General features: G+C 63.6%; 2 protein-coding genes across 23 annotated transcripts in view; both read left to right on the forward strand.

Annotated features, from left to right (window-relative positions):
* The window catches only part of PLEC (plectin), a 68,669-nt gene extending 62,070 nt beyond the window's left edge, over positions 1 to 6,599 (forward strand). For all 22 annotated transcript variants that reach the window (XM_029064013.2, XM_039911698.1, XM_029064014.2 and 19 more), the window contains one exon: positions 319 to 6,599. In XM_029064013.2, the coding sequence (XP_028919846.1) occupies positions 319 to 6,576 (6,258 nt within the window). In that variant the 3' untranslated portion in view covers positions 6,577 to 6,599. The remainder of the gene's footprint in view (positions 1 to 318) is intronic.
* A 9,648-nt stretch (positions 6,600 to 16,247) lies between these two features.
* LOC103165878 (microtubule-actin cross-linking factor 1-like) overlaps positions 16,248 to 18,582 on the forward strand; it is a 35,726-nt gene continuing 33,391 nt past the window's right edge. Inside the window, exons 1-2 of the mRNA XM_029062641.2 lie at positions 16,248 to 16,574; positions 17,447 to 17,579. Coding sequence (XP_028918474.2) covers positions 16,498 to 16,574; positions 17,447 to 17,579 — 210 coding nt within the window. The 5' untranslated portion in view covers positions 16,248 to 16,497. The remainder of the gene's footprint in view (positions 16,575 to 17,446; positions 17,580 to 18,582) is intronic.

Genomic DNA, 18,582 nt, shown 5'->3' on the forward strand with positions numbered 1-18,582 from the left:
CGGTCTTTCGCATGAGTGTTTCTCCTCCCTCCCTGCCGACCCCTCCTCCCCCCGCCGCCCCCGGGGCCGCCTGCTGACAGGTTCCGCCCCCCCCCCCCCCCCCCCCCCACCGGGAGCGGCGGCCTCCCTGGCCCGGGGCTCCGGACCCGGCGGCCGCCCGGCCCCGCCGCCGACACGTCCCCCTCTGGCGCCCGGCCTCCCCGCCGGGCCCCCCGGGCCTTTCGGTCCCGTGCTCCGAAGCACGCTTCCGACCCGGGCGGGCCGGGGCCGAGCGGGGAGGCTGAGCCCTGACCTGCCGCCTGTCTCCTCCCCCTCCAGATGCAGACGGTCCAGAAGGAGCAGCTGCTCCACGAGACCCAGGTGCTCCAGCAGACCTTCCTGACGGAGAAGGACAGCCTGCTGAAGAAGGAGCGGTTCATCGAGGAGGAGAAGGCCAAGCTGGAGAAGCTGTTCGAGGACGAGGTCCGCAAGGCCCAGCAGCTGAAGGGCGAGCAGGAGCGGCAGCAGCAGCAGATGGAGCAGGAGAAGCAGCAGCTGCTGGCCAGCATGGACGAGGCCCGGCAGCGGCAGAAGGAGGCCGAGGACAGCGTCCGGCGCCAGCAGGAGGAGCTGAGGCAGCTGGAGCAGCGGCGCCAGGAGCAGGAGCGGCTCCTGGCCGACGAGAACCGGAAGCTGCGGGAGAAGCTGGAGCGGCTGGAGGAGGAGCACCGGGTGGCCCTGGCCCAGACCCGGGAGATCATGATCCAGACGGAGGAGCGGGCGGCCCCGGCCCGGGCAATGCCCAACGGGCGCCCCGCGGTGGACGGGGGCCCGGCCCAGAACGGGGAGGCGGAGCTGGCCTTCGACGGCCTCCGCCGGAAGGTCCCGGCCAAGGAGCTGGCCGAGGCCGGCGTCCTGAGCGGCGAGCAGCTGGCCCAGCTGGCCGCCGGCACCCTGACGGTGGCGGAGCTGGCCCAGCGGGAGGACGTGAGCGCCTACCTCCGGGGCCGGAGCTGCGTCGCCGGCCTGCTCCTGGAGCCCACCGGCGAGAAGCTGAGCATCTACGGGGCCATGAAGCGGCAGCTGCTCAGCCCCGGCACGGCCCTCATCCTGCTGGAGGCCCAGGCCGCCTCCGGCTTCGTCGTCGACCCCGTCGGGAACAGGAGGCTGTCGGTCAGCGAGGCCGTGAAGGAGGGCGTCGTCGGCCCCGAGCTGCACAACAAGCTGCTGTCGGCCGAGCGGGCGGTCACCGGCTACCGGGACCCCTACACCGGGGACAGGATCTCCCTGTTCCAGGCCATGACCAAGGAACTGATCGTCCGCGACCACGCGGTCCGCCTGCTGGAGGCCCAGATCGCCACGGGCGGCGTCATCGACCCCGTGCGCAGCCACCGCCTGCCCGTGGAGGCGGCCTACCGGCGCGGCTACCTGGACGAGGAGCTGGCGGCCGCCCTGGCCGACCCCGCGGATGACACCAAGGGCTTCTTCGACCCCAACACCCACGAGAACCTCACCTACCTGCAGCTGCTGGAGCGCTGCGTCTCCGACCCGGAGACGGGGCTCCGCCTCCTGCCGCTCCGGGCCGGGGCGGCCGGGGGCGGGGAGCTGGCCTACACGGACCAGGAGGCCCGGGACGTCTTCCGCAAGGCCACCGTGTCCGCCCCCTTCGGCCGCTTCCGGGGCAAGACGGTCACCATCTGGGAGATCATCAACTCCGAGTACTTCACGGAGGCCCAGAGGCGGGACCTGCTCCGGCAGTACCGGACGGGCAAGATCACCGTGGAGAAGATCATCAAGATCGTCATCACCGTGGTGGAGGAGCAGGAGAAGAAGGGCCAGCTGTGCTTCGAAGGCCTGCGGGCCCCGGTCCCGGCCGCCGAGCTGCTGGAGAGCAAGGTCATCGACCAGGCCCTCTACCGCCAGCTCTGCCAGGGCGAGCGGACGGTGCAGGAGGCGGCCGAGCTGGAGGCGGTCAGGCGGGCCCTGCGCGGGGCCGACGCCGTGGCGGGCGTGCGGCGGGAGGGGACGGGCCAGACCCTGACCTTCTACCAGGCCCTGAAGGAGAACCTGCTGAAGCCCGAGACGGCCCTGGCCCTGCTGGAGGCCCAGGCGGGCACCGGCCACCTGATCGACCCCCTGAAGAACGCCAGGCTGACGGTGGACGAGGCCGTGCGGGCCGGCCTGGTGGGGCCCGAGCTGCACGAGAGGCTGCTGTCGGCCGAGAAGGCCGTGACCGGCTACCGGGACCCCTACAGCGGGCAGACGGTCTCCCTCTTCCGGGCCCTGCAGAAGGGGCTGATCCCCAGCGACCAGGGCCGGCGGCTCCTGGCCGCCCAGCTGGCCACCGGCGGCATCGTCGACCCCACCCGCAGCCACCGGGTCCCCGCCGAGGTCGCCTGCGCGCGGGGCCACCTGGACGAGGAGACCGGCCGGGCCCTGGTGGCGCCCGACGGGGACGCCCGGGCGTTCCCGGACCCCGAAACCCAGGAGCCCCTGACCTACGGCCAGCTGCGGGAGAGGTGCCGGGTCGATCGGAAGACGGGCCTCTTCCTGCTGCCCCTGTCGGAGGCGGCCATCCGCGCCCATCAGGAGGAGCTCTACACTGACCTCCAGGCCCGGGAGTCGCTGGAGAAGGCCACCGTCCAGGTCCCGGCCGGGAGCCTGAAGGGCCGGACGGTCACGGTCTGGGAGCTGATCAACTCCGAGTACTTCTCCGAGGAGCAGCGGCGGGAGCTGGTCCGGCAGTACAAGACGGGCAAGGTCACCGTCGAGAAGATCATCAAGATCATGATCACCATCGTGGAGGAGACCGAGATCCAGAGGCAGCAGAAGCTGACCTTCAGCGGGCTGCGGGCCCCGGTGGCGGCCAGCGACCTCCTCGAGGCCCGGGTCATCAGCCGGGCCCAGTTCGAGCGGCTCGAGGAGGGGGCCGCGACCGTCGAGGAGATCGCCGAGACGGACTCGGTCAAGCGGCTCCTCCGGGGCGGCGGCGCCGTCGCCGGCGTCCTCCTGGAGGGCAGCGGGGAGAGGCTGACCTTCTACGAGGCCATGCGGCGGGAGCTCCTGCGGCCCGGCACGGCCGAGGGCCTGCTGGAGGCCCAGGCGGCCACGGGCTTCATCCTGGACCCCGTGAAGAACCAGAGGCTGTACGTGCACGAGGCGGTCAAGGCCGGCGTGGTGGGGCCGGAGCTGCACGAGAAGCTGCTGTCGGCCGAGAAGGCCGTGACGGGCTACCGGGACCCCTACTCGGGCAACACCGTCTCCCTCTTCGAAGCCATGCGCAAGGGCCTGGTCCTCCGGGAGCAGGGGCTGCGGCTCCTCGAGGCCCAGGTGGCCACCGGCGGCGTCGTGGACCCCGCGCGCAGCCACCGCCTGCCCCCGGAGGTGGCCTGCCGGCGCGGCTGCCTGGACGAGGAGCTGGCGGCCGCCCTGGCCGACCCCGCGGACGAGGCCCGGGGCTTCTTCGACCCCAACACCCGGGAGAGGCTCGCCTACCGGCGGCTGCTGGAGCGCTGCGTCTCCGACCCGGAGACCGGGCTCCGCCTCCTGCCGCTCCGGGGGCCGGAGCAGGGGCCCGAGGGGGCGGAGGGGACGGCCCCCGTCTTCACGGAAGAGGAGACCCGCAAGGCGTTCGAGGAGACGCGGATCGACCTCCCCGGGGGCGGCGGCTCCTCCTCCTCCATGTCCCTGTGGGAGGTGATGCAGTCGGACCTGATCCCCGCCGAGCAGAGGGAGCGCCTCCTCGAAGACTACCGGGCGGGGAAGGTGACCAAGGAGCGCATGATCATCATCATCATCGAGATCATCGAGAAGACCGAGATCATCCGGCAGCAGAACCTCCACTCCTACGACTACGTCCGCCGGCGCCTCACCGCCGAGGACCTGTACGAGGCCCGCGTCGTCTCCCCGGAGGCCCTCGGCCTGCTGCGGGACGGGACCAAGACCCTGCAGGAGATCCTGGAGGCGGAGGGCGCCTGGCGCTACCTCTACGGGACCGGCTGCGTGGCCGGCGTCTACCTGCCCGGCTCCAAGCAGAAGCTGAGCGTCTACCAGGCCCTGAAGAAGGGGCTGGTCAACCCCGAGGTGGCCCGCACCCTGCTGGAGGCCCAGGCGGCCACCGGCTTCCTCATCGACCCGGCCCGGGGCCAGCGGCTGACGGTGGACGAGGCGGTGCGGAAGGGCCTGGTGGGGCCCGAGATGCACGACCGGCTGCTGTCGGCCGAGCGGGCCGTGACGGGCTACCGGGACCCGTACAGCGAGCAGACGGTCTCCCTCTTCCAGGCCATGAAGAAGGAGCTGGTCCCGGAGGAGGAGGCGCTGCGGCTCCTGGACGCCCAGCTGGCCACCGGCGGCGTCGTCGACCCGCACCTGGGCTTCCACCTCCCGCTGGAGACGGCCCTCCAGCGGGGCTACCTGAACCGGGAGACGTCGGACCAGCTGGCGGAGCCCAGCGAGGTCCGCAGCTACACGGACCCCTCCACGGACGAGAAGCTCAGCTACACCCAGCTGCTGAGGCGCTGCCGGCCGGACGAGAGCGGCGGCCGGGCCCCGCCGCTGCTCCTGCTGCCCCTCTCGGACGGCCGCGGGCTGACCTTCCGGGGCCTGCGGAAGCAGATCACGGTGGAGGAGCTGGTCCGCTCGCAGGTCATGGACGAGGCCACGGCCCTGCGGCTGCAGGGGGGGCTGACCTCCGTGGAGGAGGTGACCAAGAGCCTGCAGAAGTTCCTGGAGGGCACCAGCTGCATCGCCGGCGTCCTGGTGGACGCCACCAAGGAGCGGCTCTCGGTCTACCAGGCCATGAAGAAGGGCATCATCCGGCCGGGGACGGCCTTCGAGCTGCTGGAGGCCCAGGCGGCCACGGGCTACGTCATCGACCCCATCAAGGGCCTCAAGCTGACCGTGGAGGAGGCGGTGCGCATGGGCATCGTGGGCCCCGAGTTCAAGGACAAGCTGCTGTCGGCCGAGCGGGCCGTGACCGGCTACCGGGACCCCTACTCGGGGAAGCTCATCTCCCTCTTCCAGGCCATGAAGAAGGGCCTGATCCTCAAGGACCACGGCATCCGCCTGCTGGAGGCCCAGATCGCCACGGGCGGCATCATCGACCCCGAGGAGAGCCACCGGCTGCCCGTGGAGGTGGCCTACAAGCGCGGCCTGTTCGACGAGGAGATGAACGGGATCCTGACCGACCCCTCGGACGACACCAAGGGCTTCTTCGACCCCAACACCGAGGAGAACCTCACCTACCTGCAGCTGATGGAGCACTGCGTCACCGACCCCGACACGGGCCTCTGCCTCCTGCCCCTCAAGGAGAAGAAGCGGGAGCGCAAGACCTCCTCCAAGTCCTCGGTCCGCAAGCGGCGGGTCGTCATCGTGGACCCCGAGACGGGCAAGGAGATGTCCGTGTACGAGGCCTACCGCAAGGGCCTCATCGACCACCAGACCTACCTGGAGCTGTCGGAGCAGGAGTGCGAGTGGGAGGAGATCACCATCTCCTCCTCGGACGGCGTGGTCAAGTCCATGATCATCGACCGGCGCTCGGGCCGGCAGTACGACATCGACGACGCCATCGCCAAGAGCCTGATCGACCGGTCGGCCCTGGACCAGTACCGCGCCGGCACGCTCTCCATCACCGAGTTCGCCGACATGCTCTCGGGCACCGCCGGCGGCTTCCGGTCCCGCTCGTCCTCCGTGGGCTCCTCCTCTTCCGCCGCCTCCTACCCGGCCAGCCCCGCCGTCCCCCGGGCCCCGCTCTCCTCCTGGGTGGACCCCGCCGAGGAGACGGGCCCCGTGGCGGGCATCCTGGACACGGACACCCTGGAGAAGGTCTCCGTCACCGAGGCCATGCACCGCAACCTGGTGGACAACATCACGGGCCAGCGGCTGCTGGAGGCCCAGGCCTGCACCGGGGGCATCGTGGACCCCGTCACCGGGGAGCGCTGCCCGGTCGCCGACGCCGTCGGCAAGGGCCTCGTGGACAGGATCATGGTGGACCGGATCAACCTGGCCCAGAAGGCCTTCTACGGCTTCGAGGACCCGCGGACCAAGACCAAGATGTCGGCCGCCCAGGCCCTGAAGAAGGGCTGGCTCTACTACGAGGCCGGCCAGCGCTTCCTGGAGGTGCAGTACCTGACCGGGGGGCTGGTGGAGCCCGAGACCCCCGGCCGCGTGTCCCTGGACGACGCCCTGCAGCGGGGCACCGTGGACGCCCGCACGGCCCAGAAGCTGCGCGACGTCAACGCCTACGCCAAGTACCTGACCTGCCCCAAGACCAAGCTGAAGATCTCCTACAAGGACGCCCTGGACCGCAGCATGACGGAGGAGGGCACGGGGCTGCGGCTGCTGGAGGCCTCGTCCCAGTCCAGCAAGGGCTACTACAGTCCCTACAGCGTCAGCGGCGCGGGCTCCGCCGCCGGCTCCCGGGCCGGCTCCCGCACCGGCTCCCGGGCCGGCTCCCGGCGCGGCAGCTTCGACGCCACCGGCTCCGGCTTCTCCATGACCTTCTCCTCTTCCTCCTACTCCTCCACGGGCTACGGCCGCCGCTACGCCGCTGCCGGGCCCCAGGGCGGGCTGGAGTCCGGCCGGGTCCTCGCGCCTTGAGCGGCCGGGGCGGGCGCCGCGGGGGCCGGGGGCGGGGGCCGCCCCCGCCCCCCTTCCCCCGCCCCCGCCGACGGCCCCCGCCGCGGCCCCCCCCGCCTCTCCCCCGCCCGCCCGCCCTCCCTCCCGCCCTGCATGTGGCCAGGCTACCGGCGGAGTGCCCGGTTCCTTTTTTTTTTCTTTTTCTTTTTCCTTTTTCCATTTTGAAAGACTCCTTCCAAAGCGGTGCCTCAAGTTTAACCAAAAAGACGAGACTAATATATTAATATATATCTGCCCTTCTGACAGTCTGTATGGCGAGAAGGGAGCGCGGAGGGGCGGGACGCCCCCGCCTCCCCGCCCTTCTCCCCGCCCAGGAAATTCTCCCGTCAGCCCGCCGCCCCCTCCACCGGGCCGCGGGGTCGGGCCTCTCCCGCCCCGCCGACCCGACGGCCCTTCGGACGCCGCGCCCCCGGCCCCCGGCCCCGCCCGTCGCTCCGCCCGCGCCCGGCCTCCGGTCCGAGGGAAGAGGGCAGCCCCGAGTCTTCCGCCCGGACGCCGAGACCGCCCCGCCTGGACCCCCCCCCCCAACCCGGCCCCCCCGCGCCCCTCCACGGCGGCGCCCGGACCTTCCGGCCCGGCCCCCGCCCGGGCCGTGGCGGGGGGGACCGCCCCCCGGCCCGGGGACCCGGGGGCCTCGTCACCAGGACGCCGCTGGGCCCGTAAGTGCACGTCCGGCTTTGCGCTCTGCGCCCGAGTGACCGGGCCTCAGTCTGCTGCCGCCGGCCACCCCGTGGCCCTGCCTGCCCGCTCGCCCGCCCGCCCGCCCGCCCGCCCGGCCTCCCTCCGCCGCACGGTCCGTCGGCCGGGCCCGCTCCGGCGCCGGCCGGAGGGGGTGGGGGGGGGGGCGGGCGGTGTCGCTCGCCGGGCGGGATGGTCTGGGTGTCTCCCCGGGGGGGCGGTCCCGGCCCGGCCGCGGTCTCCCCTCCCCGCGTCGTCCAGGACGGGGACGCTCCCTGCCGGAATGCTCGGCTCCGGCCCCGCCCCTCCCTCCCCCCCGCCTCTCTTTCTCCCGACTGCCGGCCCCGGGGTCTCCCCCCGCCCCCTCCTCGGGGTGGCCCCGACCCCTTGCGGGGAGTCATGAGGCTGGGTCCTCCGTCGGCTCCTCGGCGGGGCTTATTGGGAAGGGAGCTCACCCCCTACCCCGGCCCCCGGCCTTTTCCAGCTTTGTCCCTTAAAAGGCTGGGAGAGGGAGAGGTGGGGAAAGGAGACAGAGTGTGTGTGTGTGTGTGTGTGTGTGTGTGTGTGTGTGTGTGGGAGGGGGTGTGGGTGAGCCTGCGCACGGTCACGTGGGGGCCTCATGTACGTGTGCCCTTCTGTACGTGTGCGTGTGCGGGCACGAGCGCGGGAAGCCCCAGCGGCCTTGCTCTCCTCGTCCAGAATCCCTTCGGCATCTCACTGAGGGCACTCGCCTGAGCGCTTTCCTCACCCGTACTTTCCGCGTCCCGGAGTCTCCCCGGCCGGCCTTTCCACGCCTTCTTCGGCCTCCCTCTCCCGCGTCCTCCCTCCCCTTCTTTTCTCCGGTGTCTTCTATGCCCGAGGACCCCTGCGGGAGCCCCCGGGGCGCCCAGATGCCCCGAGGGGAGCAGGGCACGGCACGTCTGGGCTGTTCTGGCCTCGGGGATATCCCGGGCTCGACCGGAGCACGGCCCTGCCCCTCGCTCCCCTCCCGAGGAGCGAGCCGTCTGTCGATAATATCTACTGAGCGCCACGCACCATACTAGACGCTTGGGAGAGTTCCATACGGGGGAATCGGGAGGCGCATTCCTGTCTGCGGGGAGCTTCCGGGCTAGAGGGAGCGCCGCCCTGTCCGCCACCCCGATCTCCCTCCCCCGCCCGCCCTTCCTTGGCGTTCGGCAGTTCTCGACGGCAGCGCGAGGGAGAGCTCCCCTGCCCTCAACCACCCGCAGCCGAGGGGCCCGGAGACGGGCGAGGAGTGGGTTGGGGTTGGGGGGGGGGGGGGGTTAGGCGGGGACCGGAGCCAGGCCCGCCTCTGGGCCGAGAGAGACGGAGAACGAGGCGGGGAGAGAGAGCGGAGCGAGGGGGCCGGAGCCCGGGAGGCTCCAGCGTGGCTTCGGGTGCGCGTGCCAAGCGTCGGCCATCCCGTGTTCCCATCTCATGCCATCTCCTGTGTCTGCCTCTGTTGTAGTGTGCTCCGCTGTCCAGGCGGCCCCGGGGGACCCCCTGAGGACTCGCCTCCGGCTCGGCCCCAAACGCTGAACCTGCCTCCTCGGGCCGGGGCCTCTCCGGCGCCGGCCGCCTCCCTCGCAGCGGAACGGGCCGCGGATCCTGCCCCGGCTGCCCCTCCCCGACCGGACCCCGGACCCCAGATTGGGCGGCCGATGTCGGCCCCGCGGGGTTGGCCCGGGCTCCCGGGCGGAGGGGTGTTTCTCCGCCCCACCCTCCTGCCCCGGCCTGCATCCCGGCGCTTCCTTGGTCTGGCAGCAGGGCCCACCCTTCCCATCCCGCATCTCATTCCCCCACCACCCGTGGTTTCCGTCTCCCCTCCCCGCTGTCCGACTCCACCCCGAGTCATCTCATCCGCCCTGTCCATCCCATCGGGGCCTGTGGGCAGCTGTCGAGCCGTTCGCCGCCGCCGCCACGCCCCACCACCCCTCAACCGCCACCACCTCCGTCGGCCGCCGTGCGCTCTACCGACCTGGGCGGCCCTGCGGCTTCCCCGGCTCCTGTCCCCCGACGGCTCCAAACTCCTCGGGGGTTGAGGCGCCCGGTGCCAGCCCGGCCCCGGGCCCGGCTTGGGTGGGCAGAACACTAATCGGACTGTACATAGCCTTTGGGCCCACAGTAAAGGAGATTCCAGGCCCGGCCTGGCGTGCCGCCTCGTTCTTCACCCGCGTCTCTCATCCGGGGTCTCGTTCTCCCTCCGGAGGGAAGGCCTTGGGCTTCTCTGTCCCTCCCCCAGACCCCCGGTCTGACCCCCCTCCCCAGCTGAGGGTGCCTGAATCCAGCTGGCAAGGGGGGCGGGAAGCCTCTCCGTGCCGGCAGAGGGGACCGATAAAGTGGCATTTATTGATCAGAGCATGGCACCGAACACTCGGTGGGTACGCTGGAGTCCGTGGACACAATCCCTGTCCTCAAGGAGTTTGCAGTCTAGCAGCTTCAGGCCAGGCCTATGCCCCAGGTCACTGGTAGGAGCTAGAACCCCCTGGTATGAAACCTATAAAGAGCATCTCTTCCCAGGGGCCTGGGAAAATCAGGTTGGGTCATTTTGGTTGAGGGGCAAGAGAGGGTGGGGAGGCCGGGAACCGGATTTGTCTGTGTGTACGGTGGTCGCCGAGGCGACGGTTCCCAAGAGTTTGCGAGCGCCCCCGAACTTGTCGGACGGTCAGCCTGGGTTCCCTTCTCTCTTTATCCAGCCTTGGATGGAAGCGGCAGAATCGAAGTTCATTTGGAACCAGAGTCAGGGCATTCTGGCTGGGCCTGTCTGACGCCTCTTTTGTCCTCTTTCCCCTTGGCTTTCCCCGAGGGAGCCTTTGACTCCTGCCCTTTCTCCTCCCCTCACCCCCCTCCAACCCCGAAACCACCCCCCAGGCAGAACTGGAGCAGCTTAGGGGGTCTGCTGCCGTCATTACCGTGAGCCTTATGTGGGACAGGGACTGTGTCCAACCTGATTAACTTGTATTCGTTTATTCAATATTTCATTCATTCAGTCGTATTTATTGAGCGCTTACTGTGTGCAGAGCACTGTACTAAGCTCTTGGGAGACCGCAATACAACAATAAACAGACGCATTCCCTGCCCACAATGAGTTTACAGTCTAGAGGGACGAGCTTGTATCTACCCCAGGCTTAGTATAGTGCCTGGCACGTAGTAAGTGCTTAATAAATACCATAGTAATTATTATTACTATTATTATTACTACCAGGCTGTGGGCTCTGGTGCTTTTCAGAGGCTTTAAACCCTGGTCATCCCGGGTTACGACCTCATGGAAGACCCCCCCCCCCCCCCCCACGGCCCCCCAGTTTCCCCTGATTATAACCTTCCATGCCGCACGGCCCAGTCTGCCAGTGGTTCCGGGGTGCCATTGTCCTTAGGCAGCCCTCCGGGACACGGACTCTGGCTCATCCCTCATGACTGCCCCAGGAACCCCACCTGGTCTGCAGAGCCCACTCTCCTTCCCTAGTCAGCAGCCCGAGCAACCCAGCGAAGGCTCTTTCCTTTCGTGAATTCAGGATCGCACTTGTGGGCCAAGGCAGAACACATCAGAACTGGGCCAAGTCTGAGACGTCCCCACATCTGCCCATCACTGCAATCCCAACGGGAGGAACGCTCTGGGCAGGGGATAGAGGAAGGGGAAGACGTGGTCTCTGTCCTCAGGGTGTCGACAGACCCTATGACAGAGGGCTGCAGATTCGGAGGTTAGGTGAGTCTAGATTTGGTCCGAGAGGTGACTGATCAGTACAGTGCTCTGCATTTATTAAGTGCTCAATAAATACGATTCAACGAACGGATGGGAGCCTTCGCTGAGCGGGAGAGACGCATCAGTGCCGGACTGGGGGGAGGTGGTATATTTACTGGACACTCGTACTCGGTACTTGGGAGAACACGGTACAGGAGGTAGGCACGACCCCTGCCCGCGAGGAGCTTACAGGCAAGGAGAGAGACGGGCATTAAGATAAATTACAGATGGGCATTTGCATAAGTGCTGTGGGGCTAGGGGCGGGGTGAGTGTCCAAGTGCTCAGTAGCGTGGCCGAACGGAAAGAGCACGGGCCTCGGAGCCCAGGAGTTGGGGCCCTGGATCCTGGGAGGAGAGCCTGAGGAAGCATCGTCAGGCAAGACTTGGAGGTGAAAGAGAAGGGGACAAGAGTCAGAGGCAACGTTACGGGTAGGGAGTCGGTGGCTGAGGGGAGTAGGCCAGCGACGAGAGCGTGAGGAGGTGGCGTTGGGTTACAGGAGATCTGATGAGCTTTAGTGGCGGAGTCGCCGAGTTAAAGATGCCGCAGGACCCATAGGTGGAGATGGCCCAAGAGACGAGGAGGAGTGGACAGTATTACTGTTATTCTTTTTTATGTTATTTGGTAAGTGCAAAGTATGAGTCAAGCACTGTTCAAAGCACTGAGGAAGATCAGAGTAAACAGGGTGACACGGTCCCTACCCCTCATAGGGCTCGCAGTCTAAGTAGGAGGGAGAACAGACACTCGATCCCCATTTTACAAATGAGAAAATGAGGGAACTGAACCACAGAGAAGTTAAACGACCTGCCCAAGGCCACGCAGCAGACAACCGGCAGAGCCGAGAGTAGAAGCCAGGTCCTCTGACTCCCGGGCCCCTGCTCCGTTTGGCCTTGCTGCTCCACGCACGACAGGCAACTGGCCGATCTGGGATTGAAGCGGGTCCTCCGATTTCAGGCCTATGCTCTTTCCGCTAGACCGTGTTGCTCCTCAGAAGTGCTCGGCAGCTAGGGAGGGGCCGGCAGCCAGGGCCCGGAAAGGAGATGCTTTGTGAGATAGGAAGTTGGGGCTTGAAAGGTCGAAGAACCGGAGGTGGGATGAAGCGGGGCTGGGGAGAAAGGGGCAGGGCCGGAGGAATGATCTCAGTAAGAGATGATTCTGCAGGACAGGCTGCAGGTAGGGGACCGTGAGGACCCGGGCTGAGGGAATTTAACACTAGGCTGGAGTTGGGGCCCTGCCCTGCCAAGGCCTATACCACCTGCATGCTCAGTAGCCGAGGAGATAGACCAGAGATGGGTTTAGCAATAGGGAGAGCCGCCGGCAGGGGCCGAGGGCGGGGAGAAGGCGGAACTGAGACAGACGAGATCTGGCGGTGGTCAGAGTGAGGCCTCCGGCAATACGGGTGGGCGGTCGCCGTCGGGGAGGTTAGGGTCGGAGGAGACACGGAGGGCTGGACCAGGGGCTGAAGGGAGAAGCGGTTGGGGTTGGAGAGAGGAGTCAGAGAAGAGGTAAAATCTCGGAGAAGGGAAGGGTGAGGGAGTTGGAGCAGGGTCTTCCTGCCGTAACGGGGGCTAGGATAGGCTGAACTGGACAGATCTTACAGGGGTGGGGCGTCTGTCTGGAAGTCTAATTGCCCCGGTTTAAAACGCTGCAGAACCTTGGGGGGGGGGGGTCTCAGTACTGGCATCAGGATGGGGCAACCTTTCTCCCTTCCCATGTGGGGTTAGGGGAACCTCAGCACCGAGGCGGGTTGTCATCTAGCATATCCCATCACCCTCACGGTCCCCGGAGCCTGAACACCATTGCTGGGGGCGGGGACAAGCACCGAAGAAGACTGCCAGCTGGGCTGGTTGTCTCTGCCAGCTGGGGTTGCCCAAATCCCCATCACGATTACACAAGAAACCGATGAACTGCCCACCCCGTCCCCTGACCAACGGGGGACGTTCCCAGTCCCCTCTGCCCTTTCCACTGAAATCTTCCCAACTCCTGATCTGTCCAGCTATCCCAGGAACCTCCCCACCTGCCACAAGTGACCCCCGTGTCAAGAGGCCAGCTCCACTCTTAAAAAAAGTAAATAATGGCATTTTCTAAGTGCTTACTGCGTGCCAGACGCTGGGGTAGAAAAAAGATAATCAGGTTAGGCACAATCCATGTCCCACATGGAGCTCACGGTATTAATCCTCGTTTTACAGATGAGGTAAATGAGGCACGGAGAAGTGAAGTGACTCGCCCAAGGTCACACAGCAGACAAGTGGCAGAGCCAGGATGAGAACCGGCTCGTGCTCTATCCACTCGGCCACGCTGCTTCTCTCTTCATCAGCTCCCCTCCCCGCACCATCCCACCAGCCTCAAATCCTCTCCCCACATGAGCCCTTCAAGCCCCGAGAAATGCTCCTCTCTCCGCACTGAGAAACCACTTTCTCTGGGGACTCAATTGTTTAGGCAATAGTATTGAGCAGTTACTCCGTGTAGAGCACTTTCCTAGGCATTTGGGAGACTACCAAAAGGTAGAAGATGGGATCCTTTCCCCAAAGAGCCTACAATCCAATGGGGGAGACGGACAAAATGCTCTAAAATGTTCATACGATGGTTGGGAGGGCGTCTCCTAGGGAGAACTGGGAAATCTGGGAAAGTCTCTCGGAGGAGGTGAGATTTCAAGAAGGTTTTAGAGGTGGGGAGCATGGAAGTCTGGCTGATAATAATAATAATGTTGGTATTTGTTAAGCGTTTACTATGTGCAGAGCACTGTTCTCAGCGCTGGGGGAGTTACAGGGTCATCAGGTCGTCCCACGTGAGGCTCACGGTCTCAAGCCCCATTTTACAGATGAGGTAATGAGGCACAGAGAAGTGAAGTGACTTGCCCACAGTCACACAGCTGACAAGTGGCAGAGCCGGGATTAGAACCCATGACCTCTGACTCCCAAGCCCGCACCCTTTCCACTGAGCCACGCCGCTGCGAAAGGGGACGGAATTCCAGGTGTGAGTCGGGGGTTGGAGGGTCCCGAAAGAAGCACAGAGAGGAGGAGACCTTTCCTCTCCAGGTCCAATAGTAATAATGACGATAATAATAATAATAATAATGGTACTTGTTAAACCCTTACTATGTGCCAGGCACCGTTCCAAGCGCTGGGGTGGGTACAAGTAAATCGGAATGGACACAGTCCCTGTCCCACGTGGGGCTCACAGTCTCAATCCCCGTTTTACAGATGAGGTCACTGAGGCCCAGTCACTGCCCAAGGTCACACAGCAGACAAGTGGCGGGGGGGGGATTAGAACCCAAGACCCTCTGACTCCCAGGCCCGTCGTTTATCCGCTAGGCCGTGCTCCGGGCGTCTTGTCCCGCGGATGCCAGTCCAGGTGCTGATCGCATCTCTCCCAATCTATAAGAGGAAAAACCCTCCCTCCATCTCTCCCTCCCTCCATCTTCTTTCCTTCTGCCCTCCCTCCCTCCCTCCCTCCCTCCACCCTGCCCCGTCCCCACCCGACAAGCCGGTGCAGGCAGCCAATCGCCGCTGCTCCCGCCGCTGACGTCACGGGTTGCCAGGCGGGTTCCTCCCGTGAGGCGCCCTCCCCGCTCCTCGCGCGCCACCTGGTGGTGTCGCGTTACTCACTCAACCGGGGCGGGAAAATAATAATATTAATAATAATAATAACGATGATGTTGGTATTTGTTAAGCGCTTACTATGTGCAGAGCACTGTTCTAAGCGCTGGGGTAGATAGAGGGTAATCAGGTCGCCCCACGTGAGGCTCACAGTTAATCCCCATTTTACAGATGAGGTCACTGAGGCACAGAGAAGTGAAGTGACTTGCCCACAGTCACACAGCTGACAAGTGGCAGAGCCGGGATTCGAACCCATGACCTCTGACTCCCAAGCCCGAGCTCTTTCCACTGAGCCACGCTGCTTCTCATAATAATAGTAATAATAATGATGGCATTTGTTCACTCGATAGTATCTATTGAGGGCTTACTAGGTGCAGAGCACTGTACTAAGCGCTTGGAATGGACAATCCGGCAACAGATAGAGACCAGCCCTGCCCATTGACGGGTTTACAGTCTAAGCCCTTACTATGTGCCAAGCATTGTTCTAAGCGCTGGGGGGGAATTCAAGGTCATCAGGTTGTCCCACACGGGGCTCACAGTCTTCATCCCCATTTTCCAGATGAGGGAACTGAGGCACGGAGAAGTGAAGTGACTCACCCAAAGTCACACAGCTGACCAGCGGCGGAGCCGGGATTTGAACCCATGCCCTCCGACTCCCCAGCCCGGGCTCTTTCCCCTGAGCCCCGCTGCTTCTCAAAATAAGGGGGACGCTGAGATGAGGCCTCTCCGCCCCAGCCTGTGTTGGGCGTAGCCCTTCATGTTGGTGAAGGCGGAGGGGGAATTTTATAAATCAGAGCCCTGGGCTGGAGTGGGGAGATGGGTTAGTCAGACCCCCGGCATCTTGGGGGGGGGGGGGGGGGTTTGGATTGATCAGGGGCCTAGGATTTGTGTGGGTAGATGGGTTAGTCGGGGCCCTGGGGTCTGACAGGGGGAGATAGATTATTTAGAGATGGGTTAGGTAGGGCCCTGGGGTCTGACAGGGCTAGATAGATTATTTAGAGATGGGTTGGGTAGGGGCCTGGGGTCCAACAGGGGGAGATAGATTATTTAGAGACGGGTTAGGTAGGGCCCTGGGGTCTGACCGGGGGAGATAGATTATTTAGAGATGGGTTAGGTAGGGCCCTGGGTGGTGCAGCAGGGAGATGGTTTGGTGCAGGCAGATGGGTCAGTCAGAGCCCTGGGGTCTGACCGGGGAAGATAGATTATTTAGAGATGGGTTAGGTAGGGCCCCGGATGGTACAGGGGAGAGATGGTTTGTGTAGGGAGATGGGTTAGTCAGGGACCTGGGGTCTGACGGGGGAGATAGATTATTTAGAGATGGGTTAGGTAGGGCCCTGGATGGTACAGGGGGGAGATGGGTCGGGCCCTGGGCTTTGAGGAGGGGAAAAGTGTTAGTTAAAGCCTTGGGCTATGGATTCTTCTTCTTCTTCTGGTATTTGTTAAGGGCTTACTATGTGCCAAGCACTGTTCTAAGCACTAGGCTAGATGCAGGGTAATCAGGTTGTCCCACGTGGGTCTCACACTTTTAATCCCCATTTTCCAGATGAGGTACTGCGGTACAGAGAAGTTAAGTGACGTGCCCAAGGCCACACAGCAGACAAGTGGCGGAGGCAGGATTAGAACCCACGTCCTCTGACTCCCAAGCCCGTGCTCTTTCCACTAAACCGCGCACTTGTGTCCGACGGAGCCCCTGGCCCGGAGGGCTGTCTCACCGTATCGCTGGCAGTCAGAGCCCAGGGCTGAAAAGGCCCTGGCCTGGGCTGAGGTTATTTGTCAGTCAGAGGGCTCAGGTATCCATTAGAGCCCTCAGAAACCTGGGGAGATAAGGTGGGGCAATATGTCCAATTCAGCTTTGCGCTTCTTTTCCAGATGCTTCTTTCTGCCAACAGGAGCTCACTGGAGGGACCAAGCCCCCGGCATAGAACCCCACCTCCCCCTTCAGACAGGTAGCGTCTCTGGCCCCACAGTCCCGCAGCTCCTCCTTCCCACCGTGCCCCCGTCAGCCGTCTTTTTTCTGTGGTGTTTGTTATATGCTTAACTATGTGCCGGACGCTGTACGAAGCTCTGGGGCGGATACAGGCTAATCAGGGTAGACACGGTCCGTGTCCCCCGTGGGGATCACAGTCAATCCCTACTTGACAGGTGAGGGAACTGAGGCCCAGAAGTGATTTGCCCAATGTCACACAGCAGACAAGTGGTGGAGCTGGGATTAGAACCCAGGTCCTCCGACTCCCAGGCCCTTGCTCCAACCAAGGGGCTGGGCTGCTTCTCATTTTGGGGGCCTCTCTAGGGGTCTAGGATGCCTTGAGGGAGAGAGGGGTTCTGGGCTGTTTTCAGGGCATTGAGGGGAACTTGTCATTCTCGATGGTGATAGCAGTCGTTGGTTGGGGGGGACTCATAGGGAGGGGAGTGGTCTCTGAAGGATTTTGGAGGACTGGGAAGGAGCTTTCCAGGTTTAGGACCATGGGTCCTTTGAGGTGCAGGATCTAGAGGGGTTTGGAGGTGTGGGACTTAGGGGAAATCCTAATAATAGTAATAATGTTGGTATTTGTTGAGCGCTTACTATGTGCAGAGCACTGTTCTAAGCGCTGGGGTAGACACAAGGGAATCAGGTTGTCCCACGTGGGGCTCACAGTCTTAATCCCCATTTTACAGATGAGGTAACTGAGGCACAGAGAAGTTAAGTGACTCGCCCACAGTCACACAGCTGACAAGTGGCAGAGCTGGGATTCGAACTCATGGTCTCTGAGTTGCTGGGTTGGGGTTTGAGTCAAGGCCCTGGGGAAAGTCTAACCCCTTCCTCGTCCCGACCCCTCAGGTACTGGACCCAGAGACAGTGGAGTGCCTGGGGCCTGGAGGTCCGAGCCCAGATCCTGGCCCTCCGCCACTGGCTTGATGGCTTGGAGCAGCAGCTCCCCAGAACCTCTGGAGAGGATCTGCAAGGGCTCCAGGTGGGTCTTTTCCACAACATCCTCTGATGCTAGATATTATTATTATTATTATTGTTATTATTATTATCCTCGCTAAGTGCTCACTCTGTTCTAAATGCTGAAGTGGATATAAGTTAATCAGGTCGGACACAGTTCGTGGCTTTAATCCCCATTTTACAGATGAGGTAATTGAGGCACAAAGAAGTTAAGTAACTCGCTCACGGTCAGAGAGCGGATAAGGGGTGGAGCCGGGATTAGAACCCAGATCCTCTGGCTCCCACGCCTGTGCTCTTTCCACTAGGTCACGCTGTTTCCCTATTTACTTGTATCATTATAATTATTAACGATAATACTATTGGTAGTTAAGTGCTTACTCTGTGCCAAGCGATGGGGTAGACACAATGCAATCCGACCGGACGCAGTTCCTGTCCCGTATGAAGCTCACCATTTAAGAGGGAGGGAGACCAAGTGCTTAAACCCCATTTTACAGATGAGGAAACTGAGGCACAGAGAAGTTGAGTGCCTTGACTAAGGCCACATACCAGGGAAGTGGCTGAACCGGGGTTAGAACCCCGGTCTCCTGACTCCCAGTCCCGTGCACGTTCCCCGAGGTCACCCTGCTTCTGAACCGCCATTGATTCAGTCTTCTGCTCAACTTCAGAATCAATCACTCAATCGGCGGTATTTATCGAGTGCTTACTGTGCGCAGAGCACTGTTCTAAGGGCTGGGGAAGATGCAGTACATTAGATCGGACACAGTCCATGTTCTACATGGGGCTCACAGTCTAAAGGAAGAAGTCAGTTCTTTCGGGTCATGCGGACATAGGAAATTGTAGCGTGCAACACATCATTATAACCCTAATGTTCACTCTGACCCTTCTCGACCTTAATCCTAAACCAAGCTCTTCCCCGAACCCGAACCCTTCCCTTAACCCGAGCCCCAATTTATTACAACCCTAATCCAAAATCCAACGTGAGACTTGGCTCAGACAACCCTAGTCCTATTTCAAACCCAAACCCGTAC

Source organism: Ornithorhynchus anatinus, chromosome 4, assembly GCF_004115215.2.
Source record: "Ornithorhynchus anatinus isolate Pmale09 chromosome 4, mOrnAna1.pri.v4, whole genome shotgun sequence".
Lineage (NCBI taxonomy): Eukaryota > Metazoa > Chordata > Mammalia > Monotremata > Ornithorhynchidae > Ornithorhynchus > Ornithorhynchus anatinus.